We start from the raw sequence: 22,306 nt of genomic DNA, 5'->3' as shown, positions 1-22,306 counted from the left end.
TGTCTGACTTCCGTAGCTCCAGGCTGTCCTCGTCTTTTTCGGTGTCTGACTGTTCCGTAGCTCCAGACTGTCCTCGTCCCTCGGGGTGTCTGACCTCCAAAGCTCATGGCTGTCCTTGTCCCTCGGGGTGTCTGACCTCCAAAGCTCATGGCTGTCCTTGTCCCTCGGGGTGTCTAACTTCCGTGGCTCCAGGCTGTCCTCGTCCCTCGAGGTGTCTGACTTCTGAAGCTCTAGACTGTCCTCGTCCCTCGGGGTGTGTGACTGCTGTAGCTTTAGGCTGTGTTCATCTCTCAGGGTGTCTGACTTCCGTAACTCCAGGCTGTCCTTGGTTCTCAGGGTGTCTGACTTCCGTAGCTCCAAGCTGTCCTCATCCCTCAGGGTGTCTGGCTTCTGTAGATCCTGGCTGTTTTTATCTCTAGGGGTGTTTGACGCTTCCGTAGCTCCAGGCTGTTCTCGTCTCTCGGGGTGTGTGACTTCCGTAGCAGGCTGTCCTTGTCTCTGGGGGTGTCTGACTTCCGTAGCTCTTCTCCCATTAAAAGTATTGTACAAATACTGAGAAGTGCTGGTTCTCTCCCATTAAACGTATTCCACTAGTATTGAAAAACTCGGGTACTTGCATTGTGCCAGTACTTTGAAGTGCTGCCACTCTCCCATTAAAAGTGTTATTCCAGTACTGGGAACCGCTAGTACACATATTGCACTGGTACTGAGAAGTGCTGATACATGTATTGCACCAGTAACTGGAAGGTTTAGAACCATCCCATTAAAAGTATAGCACTCATGCTGTTGTACTCTCCCATTAAAAGCGTTGCACCCCTGCTAGGAAGCGCTGGTACTCTCCCATTAAAAATGTTGCACCACTGCTGAGAAGCGCTGGTACTCTCCCATTAAAAGTATTACACCCCTGCTGAGAAGCACAGGTACACTCCCATTAAAAGTATTACACCCATGCTGAGAAGCGCTGGTACTCTCCCATTAAAAGTATTGCACCCCTGCTGAGAAGCACAGGTACACTCCCATTAAAAGTATTACACCCATGCTGAGAAGCGCTGGTTCTCTTCCATTAAAATTTAAGTATTAATTATTAAAAAAAAATAAAAGCCATTGTTATTTGTAATATCAATATATCTAATTCGAGTAAATACAACACATATTGCATTAAAAATGTTATAGGTGTCACATTTCCGAAAGTTAGAACTATTGGCATTGTAAATGACAAAGCTATTAATTTTGCTATTTTCAAAACCAACACATAAATAAAAAAATTGTCATTTACAATACCAATAGCTCAAACTTTCCTAATGCGAGACCTATTGCATTGCAAATGCTTGTTACAAGATGACTGCCACATATGGCCACACACAAGCTGCTCTACTTGCGTCATGTGTACCAGTCTAGTGTTTCATTTCCAAGCAACCCTCTTGTTAAGGATCACCATCCCAAGCCATACACAAGGTCATGTTTTGCTGGCCCCTTTCGGCAGGCCCTTGTACCACGGGATGTCCCTTTTGTTTGCCTTTATTAGTCATGGCCATCTCAAAGCGTCTGCTTCCAACGCTATAGCTGACCCACTTGCCTCACAGGGGCCTCAAATTCCTCTTCACATGATTGTGTGCCTCGCCTCCTCTCTCAGGTCTCCCATATTGCTTTTAGCCGTGCTTCACCTAACAATGATGTGTACCTACATCGGTTTTCTAGAGTGAACAACACTTTCTCACCCAAAGGTACCTTATTGGTGAGCGCTGCACCTCAGACCAAAGCTGCAGAATGTAGAGCCAAGCCTTCTTGTTCTTCGCCTCTACATCAGATCTGGTTTCCACTGGCACCATTTATACTCCCAGATCTATTACCTTATAATGTTGGGGAATCTTGTTGTTTGATATGGGCATGATGAAGAATGGTTATGGAGCATGTGGGAGCTTTTGTAGTCTACATTCACCATTATAGTAAGTACATTTGTTAATTGTCTAAGAAAAATCATTACAATGTACTTAAGGCATAAAATATTCTATGAAGTTCAATTGGAGTTTAATATCCCGGGGCAATACCGAACATTGTGCATAAATAGATGTAAAAATTACTAAGTCATTTCAAGTCAATCAAAATTCATAAAAGCATTGATATCTGAGAGCGTGGCCTGGTGTCAACCAAGATGGCCGCACTTTGGAAGAGCCCCGGGATGCTAGCTGAATTACACCCGTCCATCCGTACCATTATTGCCCACATCTGCAACTGAATGGCACTCCTTGACTCTCCCGCGCTCCAGCCACCACTGGGGACATTTTAGAATTGAATTTCGCTCGGAGAAATAAGATTTGGGCGATCCGTGAGTCGGCTGCCCACACCCGGCCAGGCTGCAGAAATCCAGGTTGCTTGTTCAAGGGAGAGCTCTACGATACAGTGGCAATGTGAGGGGCTGGTGATGTGCGAAACGGCCATAGTGGGACCCCCTTGAGGTCGTAGCCTGCAGTATTGATCCTGCCTGGGCTGAAGCATTCCACTGCTTGAAAGGAGCCCGTAACCCGGGCCGAGAATTTGGCTGACCTGGGCCTGGTGGCGACTGACGGATTGCGCCTGAGGCGCTCTGTGGGAGAGCAGCTAAATGGTGTCGAGAATCGCCGATCGAGAGCAGACCTCCGGAGTGGCAGAGTAGGAGAGGCGGCGGTGGGGAACATCAACCCTGTTGTTGGCGATCAATCTGGCGACGGTTGCATCTGGCCCCCGGGTGAGGAGACTGTGATGAGGACAGGGCGCCGGGGGAACAAGTTCGACATCTTACAGAACAGCAGGAGATTAAGGCGGCTACACGTGAGGGTCAGGAGAGCAGGGTCCGACACAACATCATCAGGGTGGCCGCTCTAATGGGGATTTCAGATATGGGAATGCCACAGTGCAGTTCTTCCCGGACCTTACCCTGCAGGTGCAGCACCAGAACTGTATCTTTGATGAAGTAAAGAGAGCACTCCACGCTCAATAACTCAAGTACATGATGCTTTTTGCTGCCAAGCTGCATGTGGTGGCAGGGGGTTAATCCTAGTATTTTGTCATGTCAGTCAAAGACTGGGATTGGCTGGAGGGTTGGTGCACCCTGGGACAGTGGGGCTGCAGTGAGGAGATGAGGAGACACCCCCGACTCCACCCCTCCTCCCCCCAACCCCCCGGCTCGACAGGGAGATGACTTGGCAGACCATCAAGATAGAGAATCTTTACAGGGTGCACAGGTGGAGGTTTTCTAATTAACACAGCTGGCTGAAGGATAAGTACACTTTTCTTAGCGCTGCTGGCCCCTCTGGGTTAGAGCTAGACCTTAGGTCGTAGAGGATGTAAATATGAGGACTTTTCGGGAGCCAATGACACTGTTTGGACCATTGTACTGTACCCTTGGATGGCTCTTGGGAGAGAGTGGTGGCACTAATGTAGCTTGTTTTTGGGGACTCTGCAGTGTGGGGAAAAGTTATGGTTGTCACACGGCTACACACCTTGGTGGCTCTTTGGAATTCAGGAGGGAGACGCCACAACATGTTCTATGAGCCAACAGTGCGGGGGACAAGTTATAGTAGTTACAAAGGGTTTACCAATGGCTTACGAGCAGCCCTTGGCATCTTGGTTAGACCGGCTAACCCTTGACATGTTATTTGTTAGGTTTAGGGCGACAGGCGCTCTCTGAAAATTGGCGTGGTGGGTGTTACAAAGCCTACAGTGCAGGGTAACAGGGAGGGGTGGGGAGTTTCAAGGGGACTCATAGTTATGTTCTGTTTTCAAAGTTCTGCACAGTATGATATGTATTTACTTAGTCACATGGTAAGGCAAGGGGACAGGCTCAGATCAAGCAGGGGGAGTATGGCAGATCAAAGGCACGGTTCCGCGATGGGCCGGGAAACCTTGCATCCTGACACAACATGGGTTCCCAAGACCGCTCAGATGTGAAGGTAATTAAACAAACCCTAGTATTGCAATATATCTGCAGACCCAACCCGGACCTCGTCCTATCACTGGAAGCCCACTTGAAAGGTAATTGTTATAAAGCCCTGGATCGCTGTCGTTACTCCCCGGTGGCACACAGGTTTCACCTTCAGCTCCAGATGCACAGGTCTCCTTAAATCATCTGCACTGTAAACACCAGGCCAGACCTGTATGGATTTGTCCTGCAGACAGGAACTTGGGAGGAAGATGCCCTCAATCTTTGTTCGGTTTCCCTAGATTGCAGGTGGAAACTCTCTGTTGGAAATCTCGATGGGTGCCCTGTTATTCGGGGGCTGGGGGGCCGGACATAAGTGACGTATTGAATCCGGCAAAGGACAGGCTGACCAGTAGGGAGAGAGACATATACAATAGCCCGCTTAAATGCTTCACAGTGGCCATGGGTTGCTTGACTTCTGGCATGAGCACAATCAAACCATAAACCAGTTCACATGGCCGGTTCTCCCACCTGGATTATATAATTATCCATCTCCTTAGCGCGAGACACTATCATGATATAGGCCACCTAGTGCAAGGCATTTCTAACCACTCCAAGGTAGTGGTGTCGTTTTGGGGCCCTATTAGAGATTCTTGGCTGACCTACAGGATAGGCCCCTGGCATTTGAAAGACAGAAAATTCCAAGATAAAACACTAGAACATACGGAATACTATTTCCAAGAGAATGTGGCATGGTTGGCTGATTTTCCTGTATCCTCTATGAATGCCCAGTAATCCAACGATACTGGGAGGGGGTGGTACAAGTCATGACCAAAGTTACAGGTCTTGCGGTCCCGCTAGAGGCCTGCCAGATGGCAGCTGCTGTGTATATTGTGGGCAGACAATTGGCCCAGGTTCTCGAAAATGTGGTTACAGTTGGCAGGAGGGGTGGCAAAAAGAAATACTGCGAAGGCGTGGGTAGTGAGTAGATTTCGAAGTGTCCAGGACTGGGAAGATGACTTAGACTGGTGCTGATCTGCATAACAGGTGATTTGTCACAGTCGGGGCTGCCCTAGGAAATTTGATGAAGGACAAATGGAGCCTGTGGAGGGACAGATAAAAGTCCGATTAGGGCAAGCTAGGAAGGGGGTTCTCGGTTCACCGGGTAGTTGATTACGATAATACCTGCATGTAATCACAATTCTACATCTGTAATCTGTATCATGCCTATCAATATTTGTAATGATAATGACTTTATGCCTCACTGTCTTAGTCCATTTCATGTAAACGATTGTACCATTTGATGTGCACTGAGCAACTGTTTAATAAAAAGATTCTTAAAAAAAAAACATTGATATTTAGCATTTTTGAAACAGTATGAAATATCGCTAAAGTGCATCAATGGTAACATCCCTATTTAAATCTGTCATTGGGCCAGTAGTATAAAATATCAGTAAAGTACATCAATAATCGTATCGCTATTAAAACAAACATTCATGGTCTATAAAAGCATAGATAGTGTTCAAAATGTACGAAGTATTGCAAAAGTGCATCAGAACTGTCATTTGACCAGTCGTATATACTGTCACTAAACAAAAGACCCAGTACACGGGCGTCCAAGCATATCAGTGACTAAATCAAGAACAGTCAATATGTACTGATACCTATTACTGTCCTCTACAATTTATAAGGGGACACTGCACTGTACTCCGCCCAAATTAACATAAAAAGGAAAGCCTATTCTCCTTGACAGCGACACAGAACAGCTAGTACTATGACCTATATAGGTCAATGACAGGTGTCCACACCACCAGTGTTGGACTGAATTCTGCTTAGAAAAAATGTGTGAGAAACAAATGACACCTCACGGAAACACCACCAACGGGGTAACTGGTATGTAATTTCCAGACAAGCCCCTGTCTCATCATCGGTAGTCACTTGATTCTCAAAGAAAGTAGAAAGAAAGAAAAGAAGTGTCCAAAACAAACAACCAAAGATATGTGACAAACAGTGGAAAGCAGAAGCATCTCCTAGTGACAAACATATAACATAAACAAGTGCTTAAAACACAGCATAAAGTTCCCTTAACCAACTTTATTTATAGGGAAGTGATTATATGCTGCAGTGTTAAAAAGGCTGGTAGCTATTCATGCATATCATTACCTATTACCAGTGCCGACATGTTTCACTGCCATAACACTTTAAGCAGTTTCATCAGGGCTGCACTCATATGCCGCCACTCCACTTTTGGACACTCGTTCTGTGTGAACCAGAGTCAGCCTAGTTGTTCATACCAGCCGCCCCGGGGTTGAGAAGGATACAGGGGTACTCCAAATGTGAGTTCTCGCCTTCACTTAACATTAAGCTTTCTGTGTGCTACCGCCGTATAGACGCTTCTACTCCTCCACCAAGCGTCTATACGGCTGTTCTGTGACGCTGTCAAGGAGAATAGGCTTTCCTTTTTATGTTAATTTGGGCGGAGTACAGTGCAGTGTCCCCTTATAAATTGTAGAGGACAGTAAAGGGTATCAGTACATATTGACTGTTCTTGATTTAGTCACTGATATGCTTTGACGCCCGTGGACTGGGTCTTTTGTTGCATTACTAAGTTTGAGTGGAGGGCGACCCTTTCCTTTTTCCCTCTGAGCTCCCATTGAGAATTTGATACAGAGAGATGTCTGCAGTGGGTGAAATGGCGACTAATCAACTCTACTGACTTGAAGGAATCTCTCTTATGTCCGTGCTCATACCATTCTACATCGGCGCACCCAATTTATACATGCAAACAATGTTGAATGCCTTGAAAAATAATTTTATATAGAACAGTAATGAAAATGAAAAGAATCCCTGTTTTTTCTTCCAGTGATCTCCCCCACCTCCAAAAACAATATCACAAAAATGGTATCCGTAATATTTGTAACTGTTTCGCCAAAAACAGACATGTCCCAACAAGATTCATCAACCACGGACATTGTGTAGCTGGGGCTCATCAATGTGATGTTAAAAAGTATTAAGATTTAAGACTCATGGTGTCGAAGGTTGAGTGAAATGCAACCATGTCACTGAAATGGGAAAAAAAAGAATCTATGACTTGACCGAACCTGGTGCTCTTTTTTTAGTTCTCACCTAGCGAAATCAGCGTATGCGCGCTCTCGCTATTGCGAGTACCTTTTGGAATCTATTCTGCAAAGGGCTTGGGTGCATGTGTCTGCATGGACAAACATGGCTGCTCTTGCCATTTGCCCATAGCAGACAGCATGCCGGTGTCCGTCGGACTGTCCACAGTCTGACTCCATCTTGCGAAGCTTGCGTTTCATTTTCATAGCAACGAAAATGCCGCTTCTGCAGCGCAGCATATTCACCCAAAGTTACCCCATTCAAAGTTGATCAAAGTAGCACCGTTTTATTCAGGCTGCGCTGGTACTGACCAACCCCGCCATGCCATCCTTTGTCGCTTTGGTGCATAAAATATGTGCAGATCTGCAACTTTAAACTTCGAAGCAGAATTGTGATGATATGGGAAAGGGTTTTTGCAGAAATCTGACGCAGATCGCAGACTAGGAGCTGAAGCGTCATCAGACTGAAAAGCAAGCAGCACAGTTAAAGGTTTTCGACCTTTCATAACAAATCACTATTCCGGCACAATTCATACTCCTGAATGCGAAAGACATCCCAGAAGCAGAGCAAATGACGGACTGGGATGTGAGAGTGAGGCGTGCAAGCAACGAGCAGCCACATTGTGTAAAGGAAACACATGGTGGTGCAATGCCGAAGCAGATAAAGCAGGGGATGGAGAGAACTCTGAGGGACTGGCTTGCAAATCAAAGGCTGCAGACCTGACCTAGGGCTGATTAGAGTCTCTGCCACTGCTTTGGCTGAGGAAGCCCTAATTAGACCCTCCAGAGGTTAGTTTGCCAAGGAAATGCAGAACAACAGCGATTTCCGCGCAGGTCTGCTGTGCCTCCGTGTAAAAGGTGAGAGACATGCCACTAGCTTTTCTTCTGAAAACAAAACAGAATGTGGTAACTTAAAGTCCAGTCAATATAGCCAGAACACGTCATTTTTAATGGATAAATGTAACAGAAAGAGGCTAAACTCTAGAGTTAAGTAGAAAGTTGATTTTAGTATTAAATCTTTTTATTGAGAGAAAAAGCATCACAAAGAGTGCAGCGGCTCGTACTAGAAGTGGCACAGGCCCACCAATGGTAATACAGGCATGTAGGTAGGTCTGCAATGAGCTCCGTTCATTTTGCGTGATACACAGCAAGTCCCCTACAACCCAACTGGGCCGGCCACGTTGTAAAGGTTCAGGAGCCACTTTTGAATGCATTATGCCATATAGTAAAGAACAACAACCCCAACAATTCCCCCCTCCAATCCCACCCATCCCACCCTCCTCCTTGTCCATCGAGTAAGATAACAGGAGACTGACATTGCTTTAAAGGGTTTCTCGCCTCCGGACTTTCGGCCTACGTGGTTGTGTTTTAGGATCTGCGAGTGGGGTATCTGCAAAGCGCAGCAGTTGCAGGTAGCGAGGGCAGCTCAGCTCCCTGTATTCCCCGGTGAGTAGGGTCAGGCACGGACGCCATAGTTCCGCAAAGTCCTCTCCCTTCCCGGCTTTCGCCAACGACAACTTCTCCATACCTAGTACCATCCAAAGCCTATGTAACCACCCAAGTTGCTGAGGAGGTTGAACGTCTCTCCAGTGTGCCACAATGTTCTGTACCGCTGCCCCCAGTGCAATCGCTATGAGTCTCCCCTCAAGGACTTCAGGGGGTACATCAAGGAGTTAGGGAGGCCAAGCAGCACATAGGCGGGGAATCTGGGAAGTTGTGTCTCTTGGTGCGTGTCTATTAAATCGAGGATTGCGGTCCAGTAAGGTTGTAAACGTTCACAGCTCCATAGTTAGTGTTCTAGTGTGCCGAGCTCCTCGCATCCCCTCCAACAGCGATCGCTAACTCTGGAGTCCCAGCGGTGTAGACGTTCAGGTGTATGATACCAATAAGTGACCACTTTGGTCAGGGTTTCAGTAAGGCCCATGTGGTAGGCAGAATGTCGGGCCCTATGGTATATGCCTTCCCACTCCTTGTGTGTGAGTTCTCTCCCCAAGTCTCTCTCCCATCTGACCCTCTCCGCATTGTATGAGTGGATGTTGGTGAGAAGTAAGTGTTGATACAAGTCAGAAAGCAGCTTTTTGTCGGAGGTACGTGTCAACAGCCATTTTTCATACGGCGTGAGATGTCGCCGTGCGCCGGGTTTAATTGACGGGTGTAGGACCCAGTGACAAACCTGTAGGTAGGGCAGGTGGTCAGTTTCCGGAACTCCATAATCCTCCTTCACCTTCTGAAAGGGAAGAATTCCGTTAAGGTCAAACATGTGTCCCACATCTCTGCAGTGTGTCGTCCTCCAAATCACATATGCCTGCGGGTCGAGGCCAGGCGAAAAGTCCGGGTTACCGAAAATCGGTGTCACCAGGGAGGGGAATGAAGTGAGACCCCGCCGCACTGCCACATTATCCCAAGTGCTCAGGACCGTGCTCGTGATTTGCGACGCGTAAAGATTGGGCGGCCTATGGCGGCGCGGTAAAAACGAGACACCCTGTAGCGGCCGGCCTGTCACTGCCTGGTCTTGGAAGAACCAGTGTTTACTGGATTCCAGTTAGTGCCATTCTACAAGTGTGCGTAGCTGGGCGGCCTGAAAGTATAGAGTGAGGTCGGGTATGCCTACTCCGCCCTGTGCTGGAGGGAGTGTAGCAATCGAATGTTTAAAGCGCGGGCGATGGCCATTCCAGATGTAACGCGCCAGATCTGATTGCGTTTTGTGGAGCCATCCCGCCGGAGGGCGCAGGGGTAGCGTTTGAAAGACATAAAGAATCCGTGCAGCAAGGTATTTTAGTAGCCGCAATGCGACCCAGCCAGGAGAGTGTGAGGTGTTTCCATCGCCTGAGTTCTCCATTCAGGCGCGAGCTAAGCCTCGCGTAATTGGCGTCCGCCGTTTCTCGCACAGTCGGTGCCAACAGGACCCCCAGATAGGAAATGGGAGAGGTAGACCACTGTAAGTCGAACTCGGCCTTTGCCAACACGTCTGGTGACCAGGAGATGTTTAGGGCCCCCGACTTCCCCACGTTGACCTTGAAGCCCGAGGCTAGAGCAAAGGTGTGAAACTCCACAAAGAGCGCCCGAAGGGATTGCATCGGTTTCATCAGAGAGAGCAGAACGTCGTCCGCATACAGACTGACTTTGTGTGTCGCCACCGAACGGAATTCCCTCAATGAGGCTGTGTTGTCGTATGCGTTGTACTAACGGCTCCATAAATAGCGCGAACAGTAGGGGGGAGAGCGGGCAGCCCTGTCTGGTCCCCTGACTAATTGGGAACCGTGGAGATGTATGGCCATTGACTCTGACCGTCGCAGTCGGCTGTCGGCAACAGTTAAAAATACGGTTGCGGAGGGTCTCACCCATACCGAACCTTTGGAGTACCAGGTCTAGGTACGGCCAGTGCACTCGATCGAATGCCTTCTCGGCATCAATGGTAAGGAGCATGCAGCCCAGTCTTGTTCAAGACCCCGCTTCTATCAAGTGAAGGACACGTCTAGTGTTGTCACTGGTTTGCCGCTGCGGGATGAACCCGGCCTGGTCGGGTTCCACCAGTTGCTGCTTATACGGGGCGAGCCTGCTCGCTATGATCCCTGTGTATAGCTTGAGATCTATATTTAACAAGGATATCGGCCGGTATGATCCGCACTGGGTGGGATCCTGGCCTGCTTTGAGTATTACTGATATCGCGGCTTCTAGCAGATCCGGAGGCACGGCGCCGGGTTGATCGAAGGTGTTAAATAGATCGTGCAATAGAGGGGCTATTTGTGGGCAGAACGTCTTATAAAAGGCCGCCGAATAGCTGTCCGGTCCCAGCGATTTACCCAGTTTGAGGCGTGATATCGCCGATATCACTTCCTCTATTCCTATGGGGCGATCGAGGAATTCCGCCTGTGCCTCAGTTAAGGAAGGGAGGGTTGCACCCTGAAGATAGTCCCGGCTCGCCTGCAGCTCTAAGTGGTCCGCTTCATAGAGCTCCGCATAGAAGTCCCCAAAGGCAGCGGCAATCTCCCCATCCTCCACTATCGGGGCCCCACCTCCAACCTGAATGGTCCGGATGTGTTGCTTCTGCTGCTGCTCCCGCAGCCTGCTGGCCAGTAGTCTCCCACAGTGGTCCCCCCGTGTAGTACGCATGTCGTAGCCGCAGTGCGGCGTATTCAGCTACGTCCTGATCTAGGGCTGCAAGCATCTTTCTTTCCGTGCATAATTGGCGCCATGCCCGGGCCGCTCCTGTATGCTGGTGCATTTGTTCCAGCTCAGCCACGCGTTGGGTGATCTCGGCCCTCTTTTGCACGCGTTCCCTGTTATTGGCCGTGGCCAGGGAGATGAATTCGCCCCGGAGGATCGCCTTGAGCGTTGCCCATTGGGTGGCTTTAGAGGTGTCCTCGTTTGCGTTGTGAACCAGGAATTGGCTGAAGGCAGTCTTGATGCGCTCAACCACGACCGGGTTTTGTAGTAAGCTATCGCGCAAGCGCCAGTGCCACTGGGGTCCCGGTGTGGTTGGCATCAGGCAAAGACGCCACCACCGGAGAGTGGTCTGACAGGGAGGCCGGTTGAATCTCGACATCTCGTGCGCAGGACGCCAATTGGGAGGAGCACAGAAGGTAATCGAGCCTTGCGTACGTTTTGTGGGCCGCTGAGTAGTGAGTGTATGCTGTGGCTCGTGGATGTACCTGCCTCCACAAGTCAATTAGGCCGAGATCTGCGAGACGAGCCTGACCCGTCGCCGATAGCGCCCCTACCTGACCCGAGCGTTGACCCGACCTGTCTCCGGTGTTGTGAAACACCAAGTTGAGGTCACCTCCCAGCAGCAAGTGTGAGTGTGTGTTGGCTGTGACCGTCTCTAAGGCCCTGTGTAAGAATGCCTCCTGCCCATCATTGGGTGCGTAAATGGAGCCTATCAGTAGTGTCTACCCTGCTATGAGGAAGCGGTGTGCCAGTAACCTGCCTTTGATCTCTGCCTCCTTGTGTAGGACCCGTCCCCCAAATGATTTGGCCACTAGTATCGCTACCCCAGCTACTTTCTTGTTCGCAGAGGAAAAACATTGCCATGGAAAGGAGCGTGATTTAAGTCTATGTTGATCTTTAGGGAGCAGGTGTGTCTCCTGTAGGAGGCAGATGTCCGCCCCTGAGTGCTCCAGGAGAGAGAGAATCGCCTTGCGTTTGATTGGGTTATTAAGCCCTCTCACATTGAGTGAGAATAGTCAATGGGCGTGTCATGTCAAGCCTGCAGGTGGAGAAGCTGTGTGGTGCGCTTGATTCGCGAAGGTGAACAGGGAAAAAAGGCCTTGCTCAGTACTCGTGGACAAGGAGGACCCCCCACCCACATCCCTTTCCCCCTCCCTCTTCCCCCCTCCCCCCACCAACACCCACCAACACCCCTCCCGACCCCACCTGGATCCCCCCCAAACCCCAACAAGAGGAACCATCCCAAAAACAAAAACCCCAAACCACTTGACAGAACCCCCCTGTATAACAGACAAGAGGAGGGAACAATAGTCCGTCACTAAAGTCCAAAGGGCTGGGGGCAGGAACTTAACCCCACCAGCCACCCAAGTCCTGATACAGGACAGTATTCTTGGCGAACGTGGCACTACGTTACCCATCAAAGTCCATACTTCAGGTTCCTCCGACGCCAGCGATCATCCTGCAGAGGTCAAGCGTTCCAGGACAGCGATCAGGAACCCTCCGGAGTCTCCGTCACCCTAGCTACAGAGGCCACTGCCGCCCCTCTCTCCTTCAGGCTAATGGACAAATCCGGACCCGAGGATTTCGCTGGCTTGTCCTCTGTTTGCCACTCCGTGGAACGACGACGCCTCGATGGGGAGGACGAGGCCTCCGCCTGGACCTCCGCTCCCTCCAGTCCCAACAATTCACGAGCTACCTCCAAGGATCGCACCTGGATCAACTTGCCCTTCCACTTGAAGATCAGTCTGAAGGGATGCCCCCAGGAGTAGGGGACCCCCTGTTCACGGAGGAAGGTGGTGATCGGTCGAAAGTCTCTCCGCTTGGCCAGGGTGGAGGCCGCCAGGTCCTGGTATAGTACTGGGCGATGGTCACGAAACATGAGGGGAGCCTGCTCGCGCGCCTTCTACAGAATCCGCTCTTTGAGCTGAAAATCGTGGCCACATACCAGGATATCAGGGGGAGGTGCATTGGATCCATGTGAGAGGCCGACCCTGTGGACTCTGTCCATCTGAATCTCACGGAGGTCTTCCTCTTGCATGACGTGGCGAAAGAGGCTGTCGACATATTCCCGTAGGTCTGTTCCTTCTCCTTTCCACGGGACTGCTCTAATCCTAACGTTGTTGTGCAGAGATCTATTCTCTAGATCCTCTGTATGCGCCTGAAGGTCTAGGTTCTGCTCCGTAAGGCGCAAGACGTCCTGCTGGAGCTGATGTATGTCCCTGGCCGTCCCCAGGTCATGCTCCTCCAGAGTTGCGACTCTGTCACCAATGGCGTCAACGTCCCTCCTCACCTCCTTTAAATCTGAGGCTGTTGGGTCCGCAGTTCCTGAATAGCCGTGGCCGTGAAGAGCTCTCGCATAAAGGCTTTGGTGGCAGGGGCCTCACTGTCATCTGGACTGTGGGGTTTATCGGCCACTGGCGCAGGCCTTATCGGCGAGCTTTACTGAACCCCATCCTTTGGGAGTTTTTCCTTTTTGGGCCTGGTCGACGTCCTGTTTCCTCACCTCCGGAGTCTCTAATCAGTGGTCGGTGTGCAGTCACCTCCTCCTTTTTAGCGCGCCAAGGCCGCGGTTTCGTCGCGGCCCCGGGAGCTGCTCCGCGCGGCGGTCCGCACGGCTCGAACACCTCGGCCACAGGACCAAACTCGGCTGGGGTCTCTCTCCAACGGCTCCGGCCCGTTCCCTCGGGCCCGCCTCTTCCTTGTCCTTGCCGCTAGGCCGAGGCGTGTCGGTGCCAGTCCGGGCCGGAGGGGCACGAATGCAGACCCAAGGTCTTTTGCGCAACAAGGGCCCGAGGCAGCACGCTGTTCAGAAGTCCACTAAGTTTATGGCGCACTGTGGCCGCAGAAGTTGCTCACCGCGGGGCCGCTCACCAAGGCTGCCCCGCCGGCACCCCCTGGCGCCCAGCGCTCTCTCCTCGCAGGTCTCCGGGGCAGGCCCCTCCGGCGTGGGTGAGACTTCTTGTAAGGCTCAGCCCTGACCCCTAAAATCACGGGGCTGCGGGTGTGTGACGCAGGGCCCCCGGTGCTCGTCACTGCTCTCCACGTGGCGATCTGCTTACCGGGCCTCTCGGGGTCCGCTTGTCGTCCTCAGGTGGTAGGCCGGGCAGCGCCGCCTAGCCGCACCACCCGCGAGCCGCGAGGACGTGAATGCACCGTCTGAAGCCCTGGTAGCGGCCCGCTAGCTTTCGGTGCGGTGCCGCGATGCCTGCCAGTTCTCGTCGCGGGCCTCTTCGGTCCTGGCCCTCCGCGCCGGGGACTCCAGTAGTCGCACGCCGGAAGCGGGCTCCGGCAGCACAGGGCGCAACTCCCGGTCGCGCGCCGGCGGAAGGCCGCGCCCAGTAATTCGGTCCCGCTGCCTCCGAACAGCCGCTCGCTCCGCGGAGACCCTCCAGGCGGTGTCCGGATGTCCGGCTGCAGCCGCGGACTTCGGACTGGGACCTCTGCAGGGCTTAAACAGTGCTATAAATCAAGCGGCGACGGAGGGACTGAGTAAGACGTCTTACTCCGCCGCCATCTTGGCCACCAGAAAGTTGATTTTAGCACACAACATGGGTGCATGCCCAACAATTTAGTAATAGAAACCTGACTGCTGAGAACTCAAACAAACCCTTCTTTATTTGGAACCTGTAGAATTATAGATGAATAACTGAATTTCGGGGATATTTTTCACCGAGGTTATCTGAGTGACTTCAAACAGATAGCAAGTGCTAACTTCAAGCTATGATGTCACTCTGAACCTATAGCTGAAAAACATCCCTGTAATATCACTTTTTACCCATCTATACTTGTATGTTATGTATGCCTCTCCAAAAATTATCTGCCCCTACTTTCACATTCTACACAAGTCAAAGGAGTAATGGGTGTGCCATGCATAACATGGCCTCTACTTCCTGTCTAAAATGTAACTAGCATTTGCAATGCAGTAGCTCTCGTATTACTGAGTGTTCGAGCTACTGGCGTTGTATTATTATTTGCAACGCCAATAGGTCAAACTTAGTCATGCGAAATCTATTTCATTGCAGGTTTTTGTTTAATCTTATGCTACCCCGGGATCCAATGAAGTTCTTCAGCAGGCCAGAGGCCTGTAGAATAGGGCCTAAATGTTCCACCTCCAAATAACGACATGGATGGACGCTGCATTTGTGTGTCACGGGAGGAGGGAGGGAGTGCGAGTGAGGAGTCAAGAGTTGGCCAGAGGTGACCAACCAAAACCATCATTAAAAATGCAATAGGTCTCGCCTTTGATTAAGTTAAAGCTATTTGTTTTGCTAGTGGTATTGTATAGCAAAGCAAATGGCTTTAACTTAATAAAAGGCGAGACCTATTGCATTTTTAATGCTTGTTTATTGCTGGCGGGAACGAACGTCCCTAGGCGGGACAAGAACAATCTTTAAAATGGGGCAACACGGAGGAGGGAGAAGTACATGAAGGGTGGCAGCTGAAGAACATGCATTCTTGTAGAATTCCTTAACTCAAAGAAAAAAATAGCATCTAAGAGGAAGGAAACTTCAAAGCAGCAAATGAGAGCGATAAGGAAGTCAACAAATGATAAGCAGTGGGCTGCTTCTAAGTCCCCTGTTAGAAAGCAAAGGATCTTGCATAAGACAGTGCATGTGCTTTCTCAGGCAAGATCTAAACAAGAACACAAGCACAGGGGAGCGTTGTGAATACAGAGGAAGGGGAGGAAAAAGAGTGAGAGGTAGCAAAGAAAAGTAAGAGAGAGGGTAAGTTGATTAAGACGATATAGAAACAAAAGAGATGAGATTAAATAAAGTGTGTGTGAAAGGGGCGAATATTAAGATGTGCCTGAAAAACAAGGACGGAGATGAGGAGAGGAAAATGACGAAGTAAATGTGAAAGAGAAAGTTATTACATGTATAAAGAGAACGGAGATTTAAGGGAGATTGAGAATTGTAGGATGTAGAAAAGAGAGGGCAGGTTGAGGGAGAAGTAGGGGTGAGAGGAATGGGGGAAGAAAGCATCGGTGGTAAATGGGGACGAGTAGAAAAAAATGCAGAAGGAGATAAGGAATGTTATGTTATGTTATGTTATGTTAAACAAATTTATAAGGCGCAACTAACACCATTAGGTTTCTTGGCGCCATAATGAAGAGAACAGATGAAGAAGCAACAGAGGACGTTTATTGGTAGGATTCAGTAAAAAGAAAAGTTTTAAGAGAGGATCTGAATTTGGGGTACGGAGTGGACAGTCTGAGAGGCAGAGGGAGGGAGTTCCAAAAAGTGGGGGCCAGGAAGGAGAACTTAAGCCCGCCGTGTTTCTTCCTCTTGTATCTGGGAGTGGATAACAGGGCCAGTTGGGAAGACCGGAGAGTGCGAGGGGGAACATAGGGTTGAAGGAGGGAAGAAATGAAGAGGGGGCCCTGACCGGCAAGGGATTTGAAAATGATGCAGCCCAGCTTGAACTTGCAACGGGCGGCTACCGGGAGCCAATGAAGGCTTTTTAGGAGGGGGCGGACGTGTTGATCTCTTGGGAGAGAGTGAATCAGGCGGGCAGCCTGATTCTGGATCAGCTGAAGCCGCCTGAGTTGGTAGGCTGGGATGCCAACATAGAGCGCGTTGGCGTAGTCGAGCCTCGATATTACTAGCGCAAGCAAGGCCAGGGTAAGGGCCTCGGAAGTAAGTAGCCGGGAGATTTTCCTAATTTTCCTTAATTGAAAATGGCTGGAGGAGACTACCGCGCTAATCTGGGGCGTCATAGAGAGGTCACTGCTGATGACGACTCTCAGACTTTTGGCACAGTTGGCAGGGCGGGGTGGACTGCCGAGGCTGACCGGCCAGAAGGAGGAGTCCCATGGGTTGGAAGAGCCCCCGACAAGAACCAGCTCGGTCTTGTCGGGGTTGAGCTTCAGATGGTTTGAGCTCATCCAATTGCTGATAAAGCAGAGGGTGTTTTGGAAAGAAGAGATGGAATCAGCAGAGGAATCAATGTTGAAAATTAGTTGTATGTCATCAGCGTAGTTGAACGCTGTGACATTGAACTGTCGGAGGGCACGGATAAGTGGGGAAAGATACAAGTTAAAGAGGAGGGGGGATAGGGAAGAACCCTGTGGGACACCACAGGTAAGTTTGACCTGGGAAGCAGAGAACTGGGATAGTCTGACAGCTTGATGGCGTTGGGTCAGAAAGGAGCGGACCCAGGCCAGGGCGGTACCCTGGATGCCGGCCTCCCCGACACGGTCTACCAGAATATCATGGTCGACCGTGTCAAAGGCGGCCGACAGGTCCAGGAGGACCAAAGCCTGGCAGATGTTAGCGTCCGCTCCCCTGCGCAATTCCTCCATGACAGAAAGAATGACGGCTTCTGTTGAATGCGCGGGTCTAAATCCAGCCTGCTGGGGGTCCAGTACACTAGAGTCTTCCACAAAAGAACTGAAAATCTGAGTGACGTGCGACTCTAAAACTTTGCTGAGAAAAGGGAGAAGGGAAAGGAAAGTGAGAAAGGTGAGAAAGAGAGAGATAGTTGAAGCGTATAGAGAAACAAAAGAGGAAGTAAATTATAGTAGATAGGAATGGCCGTAAAGAGGAGACATAAGAAACATGGCTAGAGTTTGGATCTCGGAGACCCCTAAAAAAAGTGGAATAGATATTATAAATGCAGCTGGTGTAGTGCCTACAAGGGACCAATTGCACCACAATGATGACTTGCTCTTAATGTTGCCCCGAGGTCAAAGAGGCCCCCATTTTTCTTGTTCATATTAGGGCCCAAGACACCTTCTGTAAACATCGTTGTGCCTAACTATTTTATAGACCAAGATTACTCTCTATGAATTTCTCTTGCATAGGTGGAGTTTCTTTGATTTAATTTCACAAAGAGCACACGGTGTTGAACAATATACCAGAACTGGACTGATAAAGGTTGTCTTGTGTGCGGGAATACTGTATAGGTAAGAAACTATGTAATATTTTTTACCCTTTCAAGATGTTTGGCCAAAACATATATTGTCTGTTATATTGATATGTGTATTTCACACTGCCTGACACTGAGCAAAATTACCTCCAGTAACTAACATTTTTTTTATGGGCACTGGTCAGGTTTACTGAATTATGTAAAATATATTTAATGCCTTTTCTGACATTAATATATTGAAGTAATGAAAAGTTAAAAATAGCTTTCATTTATGTTTATTCTCTACCCGTAAGCCTTAGCCATGAATTCCCGACCTTTGACCAATTGAATCTCTTTATTCCCATTATCAACACAAATGTGTGGTTGATTGTAGGGGGATTTCAATTGTCAATTTGAGACTCTTGCCGAGCCCAGTGATACAACCTCCAGCGAGGAGGATTTGCAATGGCTAATCCTAGACCTACAAATCCAACCGATTAAGGCATGGATCCCACTGGCACTCAAGATCAACTCAGTCACATTGACTCACTCCCTGAGAGCGTGCAATGGGCGCACTAAATCGGATATACTGGGGAAGTTAACATTTAATAGAATAGGCCAATCCTCCCTTTTGGATTATATCCTAGTGGAAACTAGAACATGCCAACAGCGTATTGTATGGCCTGAGGCCTGCTTTACGTGCATGTTATGTTAGCATGGCTTATTAGAAGTTTAAACGTCATTTTACCTTTTTCTGCTTTTGCACACAACACTGCTTAGCTGTTTTTGTAAGTTAGCATTCACGAAGGTCTACACATGAGAAAAGGTTTGTATTCGACATCTCTAGACTTACATCGTGCCACTAGTCTGCACAGTGAGTTCTGCAGCCGTCAAGGTTATCAAAATAAGTTAGCTGTTTTTCGACATGGTCGGTTAACTCTTTCTAGACACAACAGTTTGGCAGCTGTGAGCCAAGTAAGATTCTGGCGTCCTTATTATCACACACTTGCCATGATTTCCCACACTTGGAAGATTTCCGTTTCCAGGGATGCAGAGAGCCTATGCTGATCCAGATGTAATTTACTCTTACTGAGCGGAAAGGTAATGTGTGCCCCCACACAAGCCTAAGAGACCTTCTATAGTTTATAATACATAGTTCCTATTTAGGTAGGGTGTTAAAACTAGGCACTATAGGACCTGTTTTCACCATCATTGTAATATGATTTCTCCTTTTGTATTTTATGGAATTGTAACCATGCTGACCATAATATTTTTTTATCATATGTCTGCTTATGTTGGCTAAGATACTGCACATGAGATCACGTCGTTAAAATAAATATTTTAACATTACTGTGTCTCTTTATTACTCCTGTTGTGGACTGGTATGAGAGTATAATAAAAGAGTGTTCTCACTTCCCACCAATCATGAGATGGTCCTAAGTTGCATGTTCTAGGTTGTCTAATCATTGATTACTTTGCTATAGGACGAAGAGCTAATGTGACACTGATGCTAGCTGGTTGGTGTTTTTCTAGGTACGGAGGTGAGTTTCTGGTACACCACAATTCACTGACGTCATAGGTCTCTGTGTACAGTTCTGTGTATGAGCAGGATCCTTACAACATGGCGCCGCCAACGAGTGTGTTCTTATTGTGAGACACTTGAGTTGTGCTTATATCAGTCTACGACCCCCTCACTATTGTTTCCGGTTGACAGTAGTGACGGATAAAACCTACCTATAGTTGCATATGTCTTTTCAAGTTTGATATTTTAAAAACGGTTTTCTGTTTGAATTACTACCCAGTTGTGCCTTTTTCTATTACAGTGTACTTTTTTATCACTGTGTACTTATGGCTGCGGTTGAAATCACGGTACACAGCCGCTTGGCTGTGCGGAATCATTTGCAGGATTTCCTAGTCTCTACGGAAGGACAGGCAGTGTTTTTTGTTGTATCTGCTGACGCTGCTTATCCGTTTGAGCTGTTTTACTCATGGGTCACTATTCCTTCGGTTGATGCTGGTACTGTAGTTTTTCACTCTTACATTCCGTCTGCCGTGCCTCCGCCTGCAGTTTACGCCCCATATAGGACACAGGAAGTTTCGATTTCTGCTTGGCAGCATGCCGTCTGGTTTAATGGCGCCCTCCCACATGTAATAACGCCGGTCAGAGAAGGAACGTTGTTGATTGCAGGAGCTTCCTGGCCTGTTTAAGCTGCTTATACCCCGCTTTCTAATGTGCCACGGTTGACAGCTCCTGAATTAAGACCCCTTTATGCCTCTGCAGTGTCAGTAATAAGGGGTCTGGTTCATTACATTTCCCGCAACCTCCCGGAGTGTGATTTTTGCGGAAGTCTATACTAGGTGCTTCGGCACCCCGTCAATGGCTGTCCTGCCCCCCGTCATTAAGCGTGTTCAGGATGAACACTGGCCGGAGGCGGCTGTGGAGTTGGGAATACGACTCATGAGAGCCTTTGACATGGTCTGCGATCTCGTCCTTGCAAATGTTAAGGGGCATGCGGTGAGTTTCCAAGTTTCTAATGCTTTGCGCGAAGTCCCCGACGCCGACAAACCCCATCAGTTACCGAGAATTATTAAAGAGGCTTATCAGACCGTTGGCCGTAATAGTTTGGGTGTTAAGCCTTTTGCTAAAAAACAAACACAGCAGCAAAGCTTCCTATCGCACTAGGTAGATGACAGGAGGTTTATGAGGTGCCGTACTCTGCAACTTTAAAGAATACTACGTGAATAGCAAAGGATATTTGATCTAGACCTATAATCTGGAATAACGCGACACAACTTGGAACCCCAATGTGGGTTGGAAATATCACCACATTTCAAATCTCAACACTTTGAAAGATATAGCCTTGATGAAGTCCCGGGATCATGTCCAATTGCGACGAAACACGTGTTGACTGTGGCTGAAACCAAGAGAATAAAAGCCTGAAAAGAAAGGACCGAAAGAAATTGTTTATATTTTGTTATTTAAAAATGAATGTGTCTTTACTTTAACGGGAAAACCATTTACAACACGTAACGTGTGCTAGGGAGTGAAGTAGATTTTGTATAGAGCTTAGGCTTTGTGTTTGTGCAGTTTAGTGGTGCTCCACACCTTTGAGCACCGTTAATATACTTTTTCCAACGTCACACTTGGTGCAATTCCACCAAGAGGCGCCAAAATTCCTATACTAAATACCACGCATCTTAGGATTTACTGATAATGATGAGCTCCCAAAAGTTCAGAAACAAAAATGGAGTAAGAACAAAAAACAGGGGAAATAGCAACAGAAACAGGGGTCCCGTCCTGTTTCACCTATACGTGCCTCTACTGAGCGTATATATGAGTTGCACGACTGCACTACTATTAAGTCTCCTGATAGATTTCAAGCTCCTAAACAACGTTCTCCTCGCTCTTTGCAGGAAATATCGCTCTCACCCACCGGTGGAGGAGGCGGCGGCAGAGGTCGAGGTGCCCAACAGAGCTGTGAGCAGCCTCGAAAGGCTGACGGAAAAGGCAAGCAAAACGAGTCACAGCGACAAAGACCTCGGTTTCAAAAGAAGAAAGTTGCTGCAGTAACAGCGAGATATGCCACAGACAGTGAGAACGCAGCTTCGGAATCTGACATGGGTGCTGACACAGTTGGACAGCGTGGCAGAGATTACCATAGTGCGAAAGGCCCTGCGTCCACTACTGAAGGTGACAGCGACTGACACCTCTGTTGTAGTTGAGACAGCTGACACTAGAGTGGCTCCCCCTGACAGGCTTTATGAAATTGTTCTTGTAATTGAAGGTGACATAGAACGTACCATAAAAGAGGTATTTTGGGAAAATCTATCTACTACCTATGATATATTGATGGCGGAGGTCGACTGGCCCCCTCCTTTTGTCTTAGCTGCTCCCCAAGGGGAGGAGGTAATCCTTCTTAGTTTTGCGCACACAGTGCCGAAAGAGCAGGCGCTGCATTTTGCAGAAAATTGGGCAAAGGCGCTTGTGTCGGCTTTGTATCCTTCTCACTGTGGATGGGACACATTTTCCCCTCAACATGAGATTCCTTTGCGGTCAATGCCACAGCCTCAACCCCAATACCCCATGCGGCATGAAGCAAAGGCTTCCGTTGCAGAAATCCTTTAACAGTTGGAATATCAAGGTGAAATTGAAAGTTCTGTGTCTCCGATGAATAACCCCCTTTTTACTGGGACCAAACCAGATGGTTCGTACCATTTGGTGTTAGATTACCGCCACTTAAACTCACATTGTCGTACGTGCGCGGTGCAGAATACTTAC

General features: G+C 48.8%; 1 protein-coding gene across 1 annotated transcript in view; it reads left to right on the top strand.

Moving 5' to 3' along the window:
- The window catches only part of C3_1H5orf34 (chromosome 3_1 C5orf34 homolog), a 377,197-nt gene that overhangs the window by 104,977 nt on the left and 249,914 nt on the right, over window positions 1-22,306 (top strand). Inside the window, exon 5 of the mRNA XM_086962940.1 lies at window positions 17,984-18,085. Within this exon, the coding sequence (XP_086819066.1) occupies window positions 17,984-18,085 (102 nt within the window). The remainder of the gene's footprint in view (window positions 1-17,983; window positions 18,086-22,306) is intronic.

Source organism: Lissotriton vulgaris, chromosome 3_1, assembly GCF_964263255.1.
Source record: "Lissotriton vulgaris chromosome 3_1, aLisVul1.2, whole genome shotgun sequence".
In the NCBI taxonomy this organism is placed as follows: domain Eukaryota; kingdom Metazoa; phylum Chordata; class Amphibia; order Caudata; family Salamandridae; genus Lissotriton; species Lissotriton vulgaris.
Note: the sequence above shows the minus strand (reverse complement) of the source record. Positions and strands in the feature narration are given on the sequence as shown.